This window comes from Nannospalax galili, unplaced genomic scaffold (genome assembly GCF_000622305.1).
Source record: "Nannospalax galili isolate Female #2095 unplaced genomic scaffold, S.galili_v1.0 scaffold206, whole genome shotgun sequence".
Lineage (NCBI taxonomy): Eukaryota > Metazoa > Chordata > Mammalia > Rodentia > Spalacidae > Nannospalax > Nannospalax galili.
In genome coordinates, this window is record NW_008358101.1 from 5,221,981 (window position 1) to 5,236,082 (window position 14,102).

The 14,102-nt window shown below is 35.6% G+C and overlaps 1 protein-coding gene across 1 annotated transcript in view; it reads left to right on the top strand.

Annotated features, from left to right (window-relative positions):
* The window catches only part of Adgrb3 (adhesion G protein-coupled receptor B3), a gene marked incomplete in the record, with an annotated part of 857,756 nt that overhangs the window by 837,525 nt on the left and 6,129 nt on the right, over window positions 1-14,102 (top strand). Inside the window, 2 exon segments of the mRNA XM_008856279.3 lie at window positions 1,195-1,230; window positions 11,986-12,090. Of these exon segments, the coding sequence (XP_008854501.1) occupies window positions 1,195-1,230; window positions 11,986-12,090 (141 nt within the window).

The window sequence follows — 14,102 nt, forward strand, 5'->3', positions numbered from 1 at the left end:
GAGTGATATCACTCTAGGTGTTAGAATTGTTAAGTGTCTCACCAGACTTAGCATCTGATACTTGGGTGTGTTTGTGTTTATTCTTTGTCATTTTAATTGATGTCATCAAAGTAATAACAGAAAAAGGAAAGAATGAAAGAAAGAAAGAAAGAAAGAAAGAAAGAAAGAAAGAAAGAAAGAAAGAAAAAAGAAAGGAAAAAAAGAAAGATGGACTATATTTGCTTTGTTCTTTAAAACTTCTTAGGCCTTTTTATAAATTCACAGGCGTCTCCCTCTACACGGCAACCATTCTAAGAACCAACAGCTTCTTCAGAAGTTGTTAAAAATTCCTTCTCTATGTTGATATCATGAAAATCACATCATCACATGAGCTTGCATTCATTTCATTTTAATCATATTTCCTGATTTTATCAGGCCTACTGCCTAATTACTTTATTTCATTAATGTGTGTTTATCTATAACGAGATTCGGAAATTGTTTAACAGATTCAGAGTCATAGAGGAGCACTGTGAGACACTGTAGAATATCCATTATTTGTTTGACTACATAGGAATAAAAATACCTAGTTCCTAAGAAGGCCTATCCTGTTATAGTAGACTATCAGATTCTGAGGCATGTGTATTATATTGGTATAAACACTGGAGCTTGGACAGACAGGCAGACAAGATTCGTTGACCTGAAGTGTGGTTTCACATGCTAGAAGCTGAGGCAGGAAGATTGTGTGGGGCCAGCCTGAGTTGTACAATAAGACTCTGTTCCCAGAAACAAAGGAAAACACAAAGATCTGGGTGTCTGTTGGTGGTAAGGCTTGAAAGCAACTTAGCATGTTTTTCTGGTACAACTCTTTATCCTTGATGCCTGCAAAGTAGTTTTGTGGCAGTAAAACTAAAATCTCTTTCAAGATTGAAAGGTGTACATATTTTCTTAAGAAGCATCTTTTCTTACTGAAAATTAAATTATGAAGTCATGAAAAATATTATGTGTTATAACCTTCGACTTTAAAGTAAGTTCAGAGTGAAAAGGAAGTAATGTAGATGAAATATTTTGAAAAATATTTCTCAGAAAAATAATCTTAAGGAAATGGTTTGACACAAAGAACTAGGATTATCATCATCAAAAATAATGATTTCTGTTTTCTGAATGGCTAAACATGTCTTTATTGGTTTTCTCCTTCTTTTATAAACAAATTAACAGAGAAGAAAATCACGATATTCTGACCTTGACTTTGAGGTAAGTCCTTATGAATTATTTTTTAATTTTAATTATTTGATTCAAAATTGGTGTGCTACTACTTTAACACATTACTTCATGTAACTTTGTGGATATAGTACTATATTATTTAAGTAAGTCAAGTTTTATAAAATTAGGATCCTGGAAAGATACATTCAGTCGAATGATTTAGAGTTCTAATTACTCCAAGAGAATCAGATTTTTCTGGACAAGTAAAGATCTACTTTGTAAAAGCTAGAAGTGGGGAACTTGCGGTGGAAAGTGCATTAGTCAATTCAGTTTGTGGGGATGTGGGAATTTCAGGTTCCGATTTTTATACCTGGTTTTATTCCTAATTTTACTTCAGTGACAACCTAGAGTAATCCCACTGGGACTGGAATTCTTTATCTGGTTAGCAAGGCATTTTCAGAGACTTGCTTATATTATGCTCTGATGGGTATTTAGGCTCTCTGTGATACATTCAGATTCATTTTTTCCCAAAAGCAAGTGTTGGTTCTATGTGCTCATATGTTCAGTAAATGTCTTTTCACAGATATAAACAAGATGAAGATTTGCATTTTCCAATTTACATTGAATTTATATTGATGTTGTAATATTGGTGCTGGAAGTTACTAAAATCATACTGTCTAAACAGCTTATGCTAAACCAAAAAATAATGATGTTTAAGGATCACATAAATGCACCTCTGCATCTTGATAATTGGATATGATTCATAGCCTGCTGACGTAATTGGGTATAATATATTATAAATTTCTCTGGCATATTTGTACCCTTGTGATACATACATAGAACTCAATATTCTTAACTGATATATGTGAAATTACAGAATCCTCCTGGAGTATGGAAACTTCTCATTTAATCATTTCATTTTTGTAGGTGAATGTTGTACATATAGAATGCACAACATGTATTAAATTTGAGACTTAGTGATTTTATCTGTCAGAATGGTGAACACAGAAAAGTGTCCAAGGAAAATCATTTTGTTAAATGGCAATTCAGACTATAAGCTATAAAATAATCATATAGAGTCCAGCCTCCATACTTAGGTCACAAATATTGATGCAGCTCCATTGTAGTGACTTAGCACACGATATATTTTATTGTAGCCTAAAGTTTAGCATAAAAGTATGAAGACAATCAAAAACCAAATAAAAGTATTTAGCAATCTTTACATTTGAAGTCTATAGTGTCCTTTAAGGAACAAATACTTTAAGGCTGTTGACTGCTAATCTTTTAGTTATCCAAAGACTAAAGAACTAAACTCTCTCTCTCTCTCTCTCTCTCTCTCTCTCTCTCTCTCTGTGTGTGTGTGTGTGTGTGTGATATACAGTGTGGCTTTTCATTTTGAATATCTAAACTGTGTCTCTGTCTCTGTTACTGTCTCCCTGTCTCTTTCTGTCTCTCCGTCTCTCTCTGCCCCTCTCTGTCTATCTCTGTCTCTGTCTCTGTCTCTGTCTCTCTCTCTCTATCTGTCATTCTATGTGTGTGTGTTTGTGTGTGTGTGTGTGTGTGTGTGTGTGTGTGTATCTAGACTTGGAACCAGTAAGTTATGTTATCACAAAAGAAATAAGATACAAATTAACCCTCTAGGTTTCAGTGACAAAATACAGTAAAAACCTAGATCTAAAATCAGCCTCAGTACAACCAACCAGTTATGTAATAGCAAGCACTGAAAAGGAATCTAATCATACTGTGTCACTGGGAACATTATAAAAATGGTTCTTTTTTTTTCGTCTATTCTCTATGGCAACGGCTAGCAGCTTCCTTAAACAGATACTTACTATGCCTGTGCTCCACACATAAAACCATAGTGTTAACAAAGATATGTTAATGGAGGAAAAACTGCAACATAAGAATCATATGCTTTCCTTAGCTTTTTAATTGCTATAGTTAGTGAATGATTACTGTAGGTATTGAAACTTCCAGGGAAAACACTGAAACTTTACTTTTCCTTATTGACCATTTGGTGTTACTCCCCTTTCATCACATGTAATTATAGGAATATGGCAGGATTACATAAAAATTTTGCCACATTTAAATATTCATGATGTTTAGAAGATGTATTTGTAACTTGGGTTGGTCATTGGAGAACAAGCTAACTACCTGTCCCTTTCCTAAATTCAGGCAAGATCGACTGACTTTAAGTCAAGATCCCTGTTGCCCTCTTCGATGAGAGACTTTGCCATACAATGATCAACTTAGACTTTGCCCTTGAGAGGCTGCCTCCTGAAACCCTTGTCCCTTCAAACTTTCAGCCTTACACTCCCCAAGGCTTATCTAAACATTAATATTCCATTAATTCATTTTCCTAAAAACACGAGAGTTTCTTAAAAACTTAAAAATAGTTCTGTAATATGGTCCAGCTCTACCACTACTGGGCATATATCCAAAGGACTATATAGCCTCCTATAGAGGTACCTGCACAGCCATGTTTATTGTTGCTTTATTCACGATAGCGAAGAAATGGAACCAGCTGTTATGTCTATGAACAGAAGAGTGGATAATGAAAATGTGATACACATACACTTTTTGTTAAAGCCATAAGGAAAAATGAAATTATGAGATATTCCAGAAAATGAATGGATCTGGAAAACATTAAGTGAGGTGACCAAGATGCAGAAAGATATGAATCACATGCTCTCTCATATGCAGATTCTACCTTTTAACATTTGCATAGATGTAAATAAAGGGACATGAGAGTGAGTACAGACTGTGCAAGTAGATATAGGAGACCCTAAGCGGGAACGAGGTGCTGCAGAGATGTTTTCTGTGAAAGCAGGAAGATGGAAAGAGGTGAAGGGAAATGGGGGTGAAGTGAGGGGAGAGAAGCAACTAGAACAAATTTCATCTGAAAATGTCATACTGAAACATAATTACTGTATACTGATAAAAAAATAATTTTTAAAACATCTGTGGTTAGTTAACATAGTTGGGGAAAAGGCCTTTCAAGTAGCTGAGCTCCAGGGTAACACTCTAGTCCTGAACAAATCCAACAAGAGAGAGAATAGTCATAGAGTGGCAATGCACTAATTCCTGCTCTCTAGAAAGTGTACAGAAAATGGGGCTGGAGAGGTGGGTCAGTGGTTAAGAACACTGGTTGTTCTTGCAGAAGACCTGGGTTTGAATCCCAGCACCCACATGGCAGCTAACAACTGTCTGTAACTCCAGTCCCAGGGGAACCGATAGTCTCTTCTGACCTCCGCAGGCATTGCACGACACGGGTGCACTTACTTACGTGCAGGCAATACATGCATACACATAAAATAAAAATAATAAATAAAATATTTTTAAAATTGTACAGAAAATATGGCGATGCTGTTTCTATGTTCTATGACCAAACATCTTGCTTAATTGGTATTCCTAGCTTCTAGCAGAGACCTTGAGAGACCGTGAACATGCATTAAGTTTTTGGTTAAATGAATGATTAAAACACAATTATTTTTCAATGGAGGTTGCTTTAACAAAAAGCAGAAGTATTGCTTGAACAATACTTGAGTTAAGGTAGAGACTAGTACAGAAAGTAAACAACTGTGAAGGTAGCACTTCAAAGGTAACCACATTGGACTGCAAAGATAGCCACATCAAATATAAACCAAGGAGACAAATACAGCAAGTAGAAATTTCCAGGGGGAAGAAAAGTCATAGAGGTTTGCTAATGTGTGGGATTCGCAAGAACAAGAAGCAAGTTAGAATCCACTTAAACAGGGGTCTATGGAAAAAGAATAAACAGAGGAAGTAACTTAGAATCCATGCCTTATACGCCAGGGGAAATTTTTAACCTAATAAGCTACTAAAACTGCAAAGCCTGTTAGACTATTTTGTTTAGCCTTTCTGTTTGCTTCCCGTTGAGGAATTATTCACTACGGTCTGGCAAATAATGAAAAAGATGAATATGTTAGATGTTAGAAGACAGATTAAGATAGGGTAAAATAGGAAGTTGGAATGTCAGAAGTGGCAAATCTAGGAACAGAGAACCAAAAACATGAAGATATAGCTAGTTAGGATAAGTTCCTCTATAATGTTGACATGAAGATACCTAAAATTAAGTTAATTAAGAATCCAGTAGCTCACGTTGTCTGCCCTGATAGAGACAAAGCTCAAAGAATCTCTGGAAATACAATTACAGATCACTGTTCTGAAACTGTCATAGGATAATAGTATCTGTTCCATGTTAAAATATATAGAGAGATAATAGTTTAATCTTTTCTTTCAAAAATAGACATAAATCGTGTCTTCCATTGGAATCATGTATCCTTTAAACAGTATCTTTGGATATTTCTCTGAAGGTTTGGAGAAGCCCCACATAGCCACTAAATCCACACTTCATGATGGATTTCATCAGTGATGGGGAGCAGTGAGTAAAGGGAGAAACAAATATAGGATAATGGGACCCACCTCCACAGGACCTGAATTTTTAGTGGAACAATTAGGGGGCACATAGTCAAATAAGATAAAAGTGCTTATAATAATTTCTATCACTAAAAATAAAACTAAAATATAGCATAGAATGTAAAATTTATAATTTCTAAATATAAAACACACTATTTCAAAAAATGTGTTGTCCATTAACAGGCCCCTTCCTGCTTTGTCCCTGCACCCTGTCATCAGGGCATATTCATAGGGCACTTGAATCCATTAGTCAATCAGGGCATATTCATAGGACACTTTTGGAGGGCAAGCAGTTTGAGCAATTTAGTCCCAAACTGTATACGTCTTTCCTATATCATTAAATTTAAACTATTTCAAAATTATATATTTATTGCCAAGTATACTTTTGATTGACACTGACCAAATACAAAACATATATACAATTCATTTGGTTTTCTTAGACCCTTTATATAGTTTCTTGTAAGGGCAAGGTACATATTTATTCAAATAGAAACAAAACCAAAGCATGGACACTGTGGTGTCAGGCATGATTCCTGGGGCTACAGGATCAGTCGTCTAGATCTACTGACACTCTGACCTGGTAATGGTTCAGAAAATCACCACCCTCTCATAATACAGCTTTAAGAATTAGGCTTAACTCCTTCAGTGTGTATCGCTTCATTAATATGAGTATTGGCATTCACTAATGACCAATATTCAAAAGCCAGTTCTGGAGAGAAAATGTGTGTGCAGAGCACTAATGAAGAAAACAGCTGCAGATTTGCCTGGGTGGATATGGATAATGGCCGTCTAGTGCATAGAATTCTAGGGCTGGAAAGGGAGATTCAGACAACTGCTTTCTAATTTCTACAATCACAGGACCTCCAGGCCCCATACTCTGAAGTTTAATTAAGAAATGCTCTGACATTCCCTAACAATTTCTATCAGTTCAAGGACTCTATATGCACTAACACATCTTGTCTCGATAATTCAGGCTTAAACTCAACCCTTATGATTCACACTTTTAAATTTGAAAGTGAAACCCCCCAATTTGTTGCGAGCCTACCTTCAGTTCCATAAAACCACTTATATGACAGACTAAGGCAGCTGAATAGGAGAATGAGGAAGCAGGACTCTTGGCTAGGGCTCTTAAGAGAAATGTTCGTTGGGGCTGGAAAGATGGCTCAGCACACAGCTCACAACCACCTGTAACTCCAGTTCTAGGCGTATCCAATGCCACTGGCTCCACAGGTACCTGCATGAGTATAGAGACACAGGCACACATAATTAAAAATAATAAAAATTAAAAAGTTTAAAAATATGAATACTCTTTCCAATGGAGAGACCTCTTTATGGAGGGCAAAGATAAAATTTATGTTTTCCATGTTATAGACACCATCCTTTCCTAGATAACTATGCTATCCAATTCATTTTATTTATTCAATAAATATTTGCTAAGCAACTCCTAGCTACCAGACAGTGTGCTAGGTATCAAGAAGGTATGCAAAGAAGAAGCAATCACTGCCCATGAGGTATTCTGATACAAGGCATGAATACCAGCCTTAGAAATATCATTGCAGTACTATGAGAAAGTTGCAGGGTAATGAATATCCAGAGAATTTATGAGCTTACTACAGAGGCTTCCTAAACTGGAACCTATAGTTTTGTATCATTTTCTACCTGAAGAGAACATAATTAAAAATCCTGAGAATTCTGTAGCGGGATGTTTACTGAATCCTAAGATACATCTAAGGACGCAGCATGCTAAGAGTTGATTTGAGGTTCAGAAAGAACTCAGCTCACTTACCACTTGCAGGAGTGAACTGCCTCCTTGAGCTTCTGTCCCCTAATCAGTGAAGAGGAGATAATGGCTTCTGCCGGCTAGGGTAACTGGGAGGCTTTAGAAAGACAATAATGGCTGCCTGTTCTTAAGTGGCTCTTGTCTATGTGGTCCAGTGATGAGTGCCTTATATCCTTTTCAAAATCTTCAAAATAACCCTGAAAGATAAGTCTCAGTACTAGAGCCAAAGGGAGACTAGAGTTCATACTTCAGATCACGAAGCTTGAAACTGATGGGATTTTTCCAGATCCAGAGCTATCAGACTTGGCATGTTCCAAGAATTTAAAGGGTGTCGGAAAGTTCTTAGTATATAGCAGGTGCTTAAGATATTTAGGCTGCTTTATATTGTTATTTGTCCTAGAGATCTAAAATATCAGGATGTACTTTATAACATGTCACTGTTTCTCTTATATCAATGACTAATGGATTCCAAAGCCTGCATTTTTTAAGTATAAAAATATAAATTTAAAGAAAAGAGTCCATGCCATGAAAAGAAAAAAAAACATTAAAAATAAAATAAAGTTGTGAAATAGGTGCTCAGGAGAGCATGTACCCTAGAAGTCAATTGATAGTAATCTTGGAACAAGGTGCAGGGCTTTCTTCAAAACAATGTTGAATTATACTACTCTGAGTATAAAGGAACATTACTATGCACTGAGTTTTACTGTAAAAATATGACCAGAATATTTGAAAGGAATTATGATGAGAGAAACCTGAATTCCACCGATACTGTCAAGTAGGCTATATCTTTTCTTATTTAAATAGAAAATATACACATTGTATGATTCTAGAAAACTGAGTTATAAGTTGAATTTTTCATAGAATTCAACTTTCTTGGGAAACTGGATGTTTAAGTCACGAAGAAAGAAAAGAGTATGCAAACCTTTAGGTCAGTAAATATCCACTGGTCACTGAGCTGACACAGAAAATAGAACAAGCATGAAAATATCTAACAAGGCAACTAAGATCATCAAGGCATGAGTGCCACAAAGAAAAGCAGATGCAAAGAAGTATGAGGAAACCATTAATATTTGTAAAAACTAAAACTGTAGCTAAATTTTTATCACAGAATATAGCTAGAACTCTTCCAACATTGATTTGTAAAGCTGTTATTCTTATCAATGGAAACTTCATCATTATAAGAAGATGTACTTGAGACTATGAACAAGGAGGAATTGTGTGTAGAAAATCAAGCTGAGCCTGTGTCAGAGATGTGAGCTGTTAAAGGCTGCTTTAGTGTTCCACCCGACCAGAATGCAGGCCATCATTGCTATGGTGATTTCCTACAGTGCCAGAGTGGCTGTTTCAATTCAAAATGATTACCTGGCACAGAATACATTTGCAATTAATATCTGAAAGTATGAAGGCTTCTATATCTCAGCATCCAAATTTTTCATTTGCATCCATATTTATTGCAGAGTCCTCAAGCTTTGTTATTCAGGATACCGCTTATGAACCTGTGTGAGATATTTCAAAATATTCTTGGGTTATATAACGTTGATAACAACCACAACTTTATATTTTCCTTATTTTTTTGGTATGTCTTAGAAATCCAATTCATTGAAATAAAACCCATTCAGAATCAAGTACTGCTCATCCAAACAAAATATGATGATAAAATCTTCAATCAGTTAATGTATCATCTTTTCCAATGAGACCTGTATGACACAGGCCTTGATCCTTAAAACATACTTTACATAATGAAGGTATCTGAATGAAGAAACATGAAAGGATTTTGACTAAAAATCAAAAAAGGATTGTGTTGGAAGGACATGAGCTAATTTATCTCTCAGCCAAGGAACAGTAGCAACTTTGATAGACATTTCTAGCAACATGGGAAAAGATAGCTCACTCAAACTGAGTCAAGATCCTCTCACAAGATGAAGGATAAGTGTAGCTGCACAGAAAAAATAATCGTCAAATGCTCATAGCAAAGTAAAGGTTTTTGTACTTTGGGTATCAGATACCTCAGATGAGAATGTATTTCTTGTCTTTGAAAAAAGAGAAAAGCTTAGAAAAGAGAAGAGATTCAGGCACAGGATTGAACTCAACTAGGAATCATCTGAATTCTAGAAAAGAAGGAGAATAGGGACAATCAAGATCATAGGACTAATGATTTCCAACTTAAATATGAACGTGTAAAACTTTGGGGATTGCTTTATTTCTGTTTATCTTAGCTTCTATCACTTGGTTGGTGGTGTTGTCTTTTAATTATTACAGTTATAAATTTCTATTTACTTGTATTATGATGCAATTAATGCCAGTGTCTACCTCCACTAGATGTTAAACTACTAGAAGGCAATAAATTCAGCCATTTTTTTCACCATTGTTGCCCTACCATCTAGTACAGCGTATGGTGATTGTGATGTACATTCAGTGATAGAATGAAACATGCTTAGTGAAATGGCAGTAGTGTGACGTCACCCCTACATAGAAGGAAATGATCGTAAGATTCATTACTATGAAAATGTGATTTGTTGAAGGCAGAATCAATATTCTAACACCCAGGTTGTTTTTAGTATCCCTTGTGATATGGATCCATGTTTTAATGAGTATCTTAGGACCTGGTACTGAGAGGAACTGCTTGTCGCCCCAAGGATATGATGTACTGAACTACTTTGCCAGTTACATGGACCTCAAAATCCCTCCACTGAACTGCTTATGCAAATCCTCACTCTCATAAATCTCCATCAGCCATCACTAGTCAAATTATGTTTGCCTGGTGTTTCTCTCTAAATCCGGCAAATCTCTTTCATATAGTCTCTTTGAGACTGATGGGAAGTTAATCGCTCTGTAATTGCTTGCTATGTTTCATGTCCCACCATGAGTCATGTGCTGTGTTCTCATCCTCAACCACCTGATTATTCAACAGCCAACTCCTAGAGCTAGAGGAGCAGGACAGAAATTGGTTAATACAAAACTTAAAATGGCAGGATTCTCTCACATGAATGTAAGGTGGTAAGAAAAAAACACAAGAAATGAGCATAACAGTGAATCGCCTAGATTCATAAAAGTGCAAAATTAAAGTTGCATAGGAGAAAACAGGCTTTTGTAATATGTTAAAAGATTCCATTTGACTTTCTCTTTGCCCTTCTCTTTTTTTTCCTTAAGGAAGCATTTTTCTATAAGCATTTTTAAGAAGAGAACCAAACATTGAAAATCTTCCCCGAAAGATATTTATTTTCCTCAACAAACACTTACTTTTGAAAATATTAGCTAATGAAAACAATGGACCAAATGTTAAAATCAGAGCCCAGAACATGGACATAATAGCCTTATGCAAAATGCATGAGCAAATGGTGTTAGGATGTGTGGGCTTCAAAATGCTATAAAACCTTAAACATGAAGGCACGGTCCTGGAGAATTACCAAAGTACTAAACTAACTTCTAACTTTTTAAAAATCAAGATTTTGTGGAAGACATTTCCTTCTTTAAAGTAACACTTGTAAGACTGGAGAGATGACTCAACAGTTAAGAGCAATGGCTGTTCTTGCAGAGTACCTGGGTTCGATTCCCATCACCCACATGGAGGCTAGCAACCATCCCTGACTTCATTTCCAGGGGAATCTGATAACCTCTTCTTTCCCCTGCAGGCATTTCATAGCATGGGTGCACCCTACCTACATGCAGGCAATACACTCATACATATAAAATAATAAATAATAAATTTTTAAAGATAATTCTTGTAAATACAGGGAATTTGGTCTTTAACTCTTTTTTATTAGTACTCTTTTAAATGTTCTGTAATAAAAAATGTTCAGCCTAAGTGGCCCCAAAATCATTTTTACTTAAGAGTCCATTCGTTGGGTTATAATGAAGTTAAGAGAAATGGGTGTAACTAGGGATGAAAGGAATTAATATATTTGATTCTGTGATGTTTAATAGCTCATTGACCACACAATGTGTGCTCCAAACACTAATTGTTAAGATTCTGTACCCTCTCATAAACAAGTATATGAAACCTATGGGTCAAATTTTCCTTCGGCAAAGCTTAGTCATTATTCAAATGAAAAGTGCAAGGTTTTAGATCCCACCCTTTCTTCAGGCATTTTAGTGCTGTGAGTCAGCCTTAATGGCAGGGCCTGGGACTCTGTCTCCCCTTTAGTACAGCCAGCTACAATTGTACTGTTTATAGAAATAAGACATAAAACAGTAATATCTCCCATGACAAACATCAAGGACTCAGGTGCTTTACAAGTCCAATTTTTTAACATTTTTTAAAACATCGTAACAAATTTGGAAAACAGATTTAACTTTTGAAGGATGAAAATCTTACTCGAGAATTATGGCCTTATTTTTAAGCACCCACAAGAAAAAAGAAAACACTTTTTGTAATCTTGTGAGTAGAAGAAAAAGCCAATTCTCGTTCAAAAAGTGTTGATATGAAACAAGGATTTGGTGCATGTCATTTGCATTTGTGGTGTCTTTGGGGACTTCTGGCTCCTGCCAAAGTTAGCTCCCCTTATCATTCAAGCAAAACTATTAAGCACTTTTTAAAAATCTGTAAATCAAATTAGGAATGAGAGCCGCCCTGTTCTCTTTTGCAGAAGGTCATGCATACAAGGAAGAGGCATATGGAACTGTTTCAGGAACTAAATCAGAAATTTCAAACTTTGGACAGATTTCGGGATATACCAAATACAAGCAGTATGGTGAGTATGCTCTGTGTCACAGTGCCCAAGCCAAGCTGGGCCACATGCAGGACAGAAAGACGCCTTACGCTCCAGGACCCCCAAACAACTGTCCTCAGACAACTTCAGAACACAAAATGGCACACAGAAAAAAATAAGAGCCAAAAATGCTCTGGGGAAAGATGATGAAAAGACTTATTAGGAATGATAGAATCTGTATGCATTTTATTTTTATTTCCAACGCCCTCTTCTATAAGCTTTAGTTAGGATTAGTTAGATATCAAAACATGGCTTCATCTAGCCATTCTGTCATCAAAGTTAAAATTCAGTTAATTCAAACCTCAAAATAGCTGACAAAATTTTTCTCACTTTTATTCGAATGCCTGCCATTTTAATGCCACAAAATATAATAGTGGTATAAATATGAAGCTGTGGACTCAAACCACAAAGATAATCTTAGACTTCCAGAGGATTCTTTGTTTTATGACAAGAGTTTTGTACACTCACCGATATCAGGGATTTGGGTTGTTGGTTGTTAACCATTCCCTTCTCATTCATTCATACCACTGCCATCTTAATATGGGACTTCATCAAATCAGCACTGTGCAGTCACTCAGTGCATGGCACAGTCAGATCTTCAGGAAAGCCTTATAACCACTGGTAAGTGCACTGGACCAGGACTCCAGGAGCCAGTATCGATCTGACAGCACAGCCAACAACTCTGATCTTGAGCAAGTCTCAGAATTCAGCTTCTAAAGCTCAGTTTCCTCTTCCTAAATGGAGCATAGAGAGCAGCAATGGTATGTACTCCCTTAAATCTTCACAGCACCTCAAAGCAGAGGTGAGAACACAGAGTTAGGCTGCATCTGCTGCTGCTCCCAGATCTTCGGCTCAAGTGTGGTATTCGTTGTCCAGTCTTGGCAGCCTGTGGGTGATTCTCCTTCTCTACCAGACAGTAATAGACAAATGATCAATATGTAAGCATAAACGTAGATAATAGAGATAGGTAGGTTGGTAGATAGATGATAGATGATGATAGATGATAGCTAGATAGATAATAGATGATAGCTAGATGATAGATAGATAGATGATAGATGATAGCTATAGATAGATGATAAATGATAGATAGATTAGATAGATAGATGATAGATAGATAGATAGATGATAGATAGATGATAGATAGATAGATAGATAGATAGATAGATGATAGATACATAGATGATTGATTGATAGATGATAGATACAGATAGATAGATAGATAGATGATAGCTAGATGATAGATAAATGATAGATGATAGCTATAGATAGATGATAAATGATAGATAGATAGATAGATGATAGCTAGATGATAGATAGATGATAGATAGATAATAGATGATAGCTAGATGATAGATAGATGATAGATAGATAATAGATGATAGCTAGATGATAGATAGATGATAGATAGATAATAGATGATAGCTAGATGATAGATAGATGATAGATAGATAATAGATGATAGCTAGATGATAGATAGATGATAGATAGATAATAGATGATAGCTAGATGATAGATAGATGATAGATAGATAATAGATGATAGCTAGATGATAGATAGATGATAGATAGATAATAGATGATAGCTAGATGATAGATAGATGATAGATAGATAATAGATGATAGCTAGATGATAGATAGATGATAGATAGATAATAGATGATAGCTAGATGATAGATAGATGATAGATAGATAATAGATGATAGCTAGATGATAGATAGATGATAGATAGATAATAGATGATAGCTAGATGATAGATAGATGATAGATAGATAATAGATGATAGCTAGATGATAGATAGATGATAGATAGATAGATTAGATAGATAGATAGATAAATAGATGATAGATAGATAGATGATAGATAGATAATAGATGATAGCTAGATGATAGATAGATGATAGATGATAGCTATAGATAGATGATAAATGATAGATAGATAGATTAGATAGATAGATAGATGATAGATAGATAGATGATAGATAGATATAGATAGATA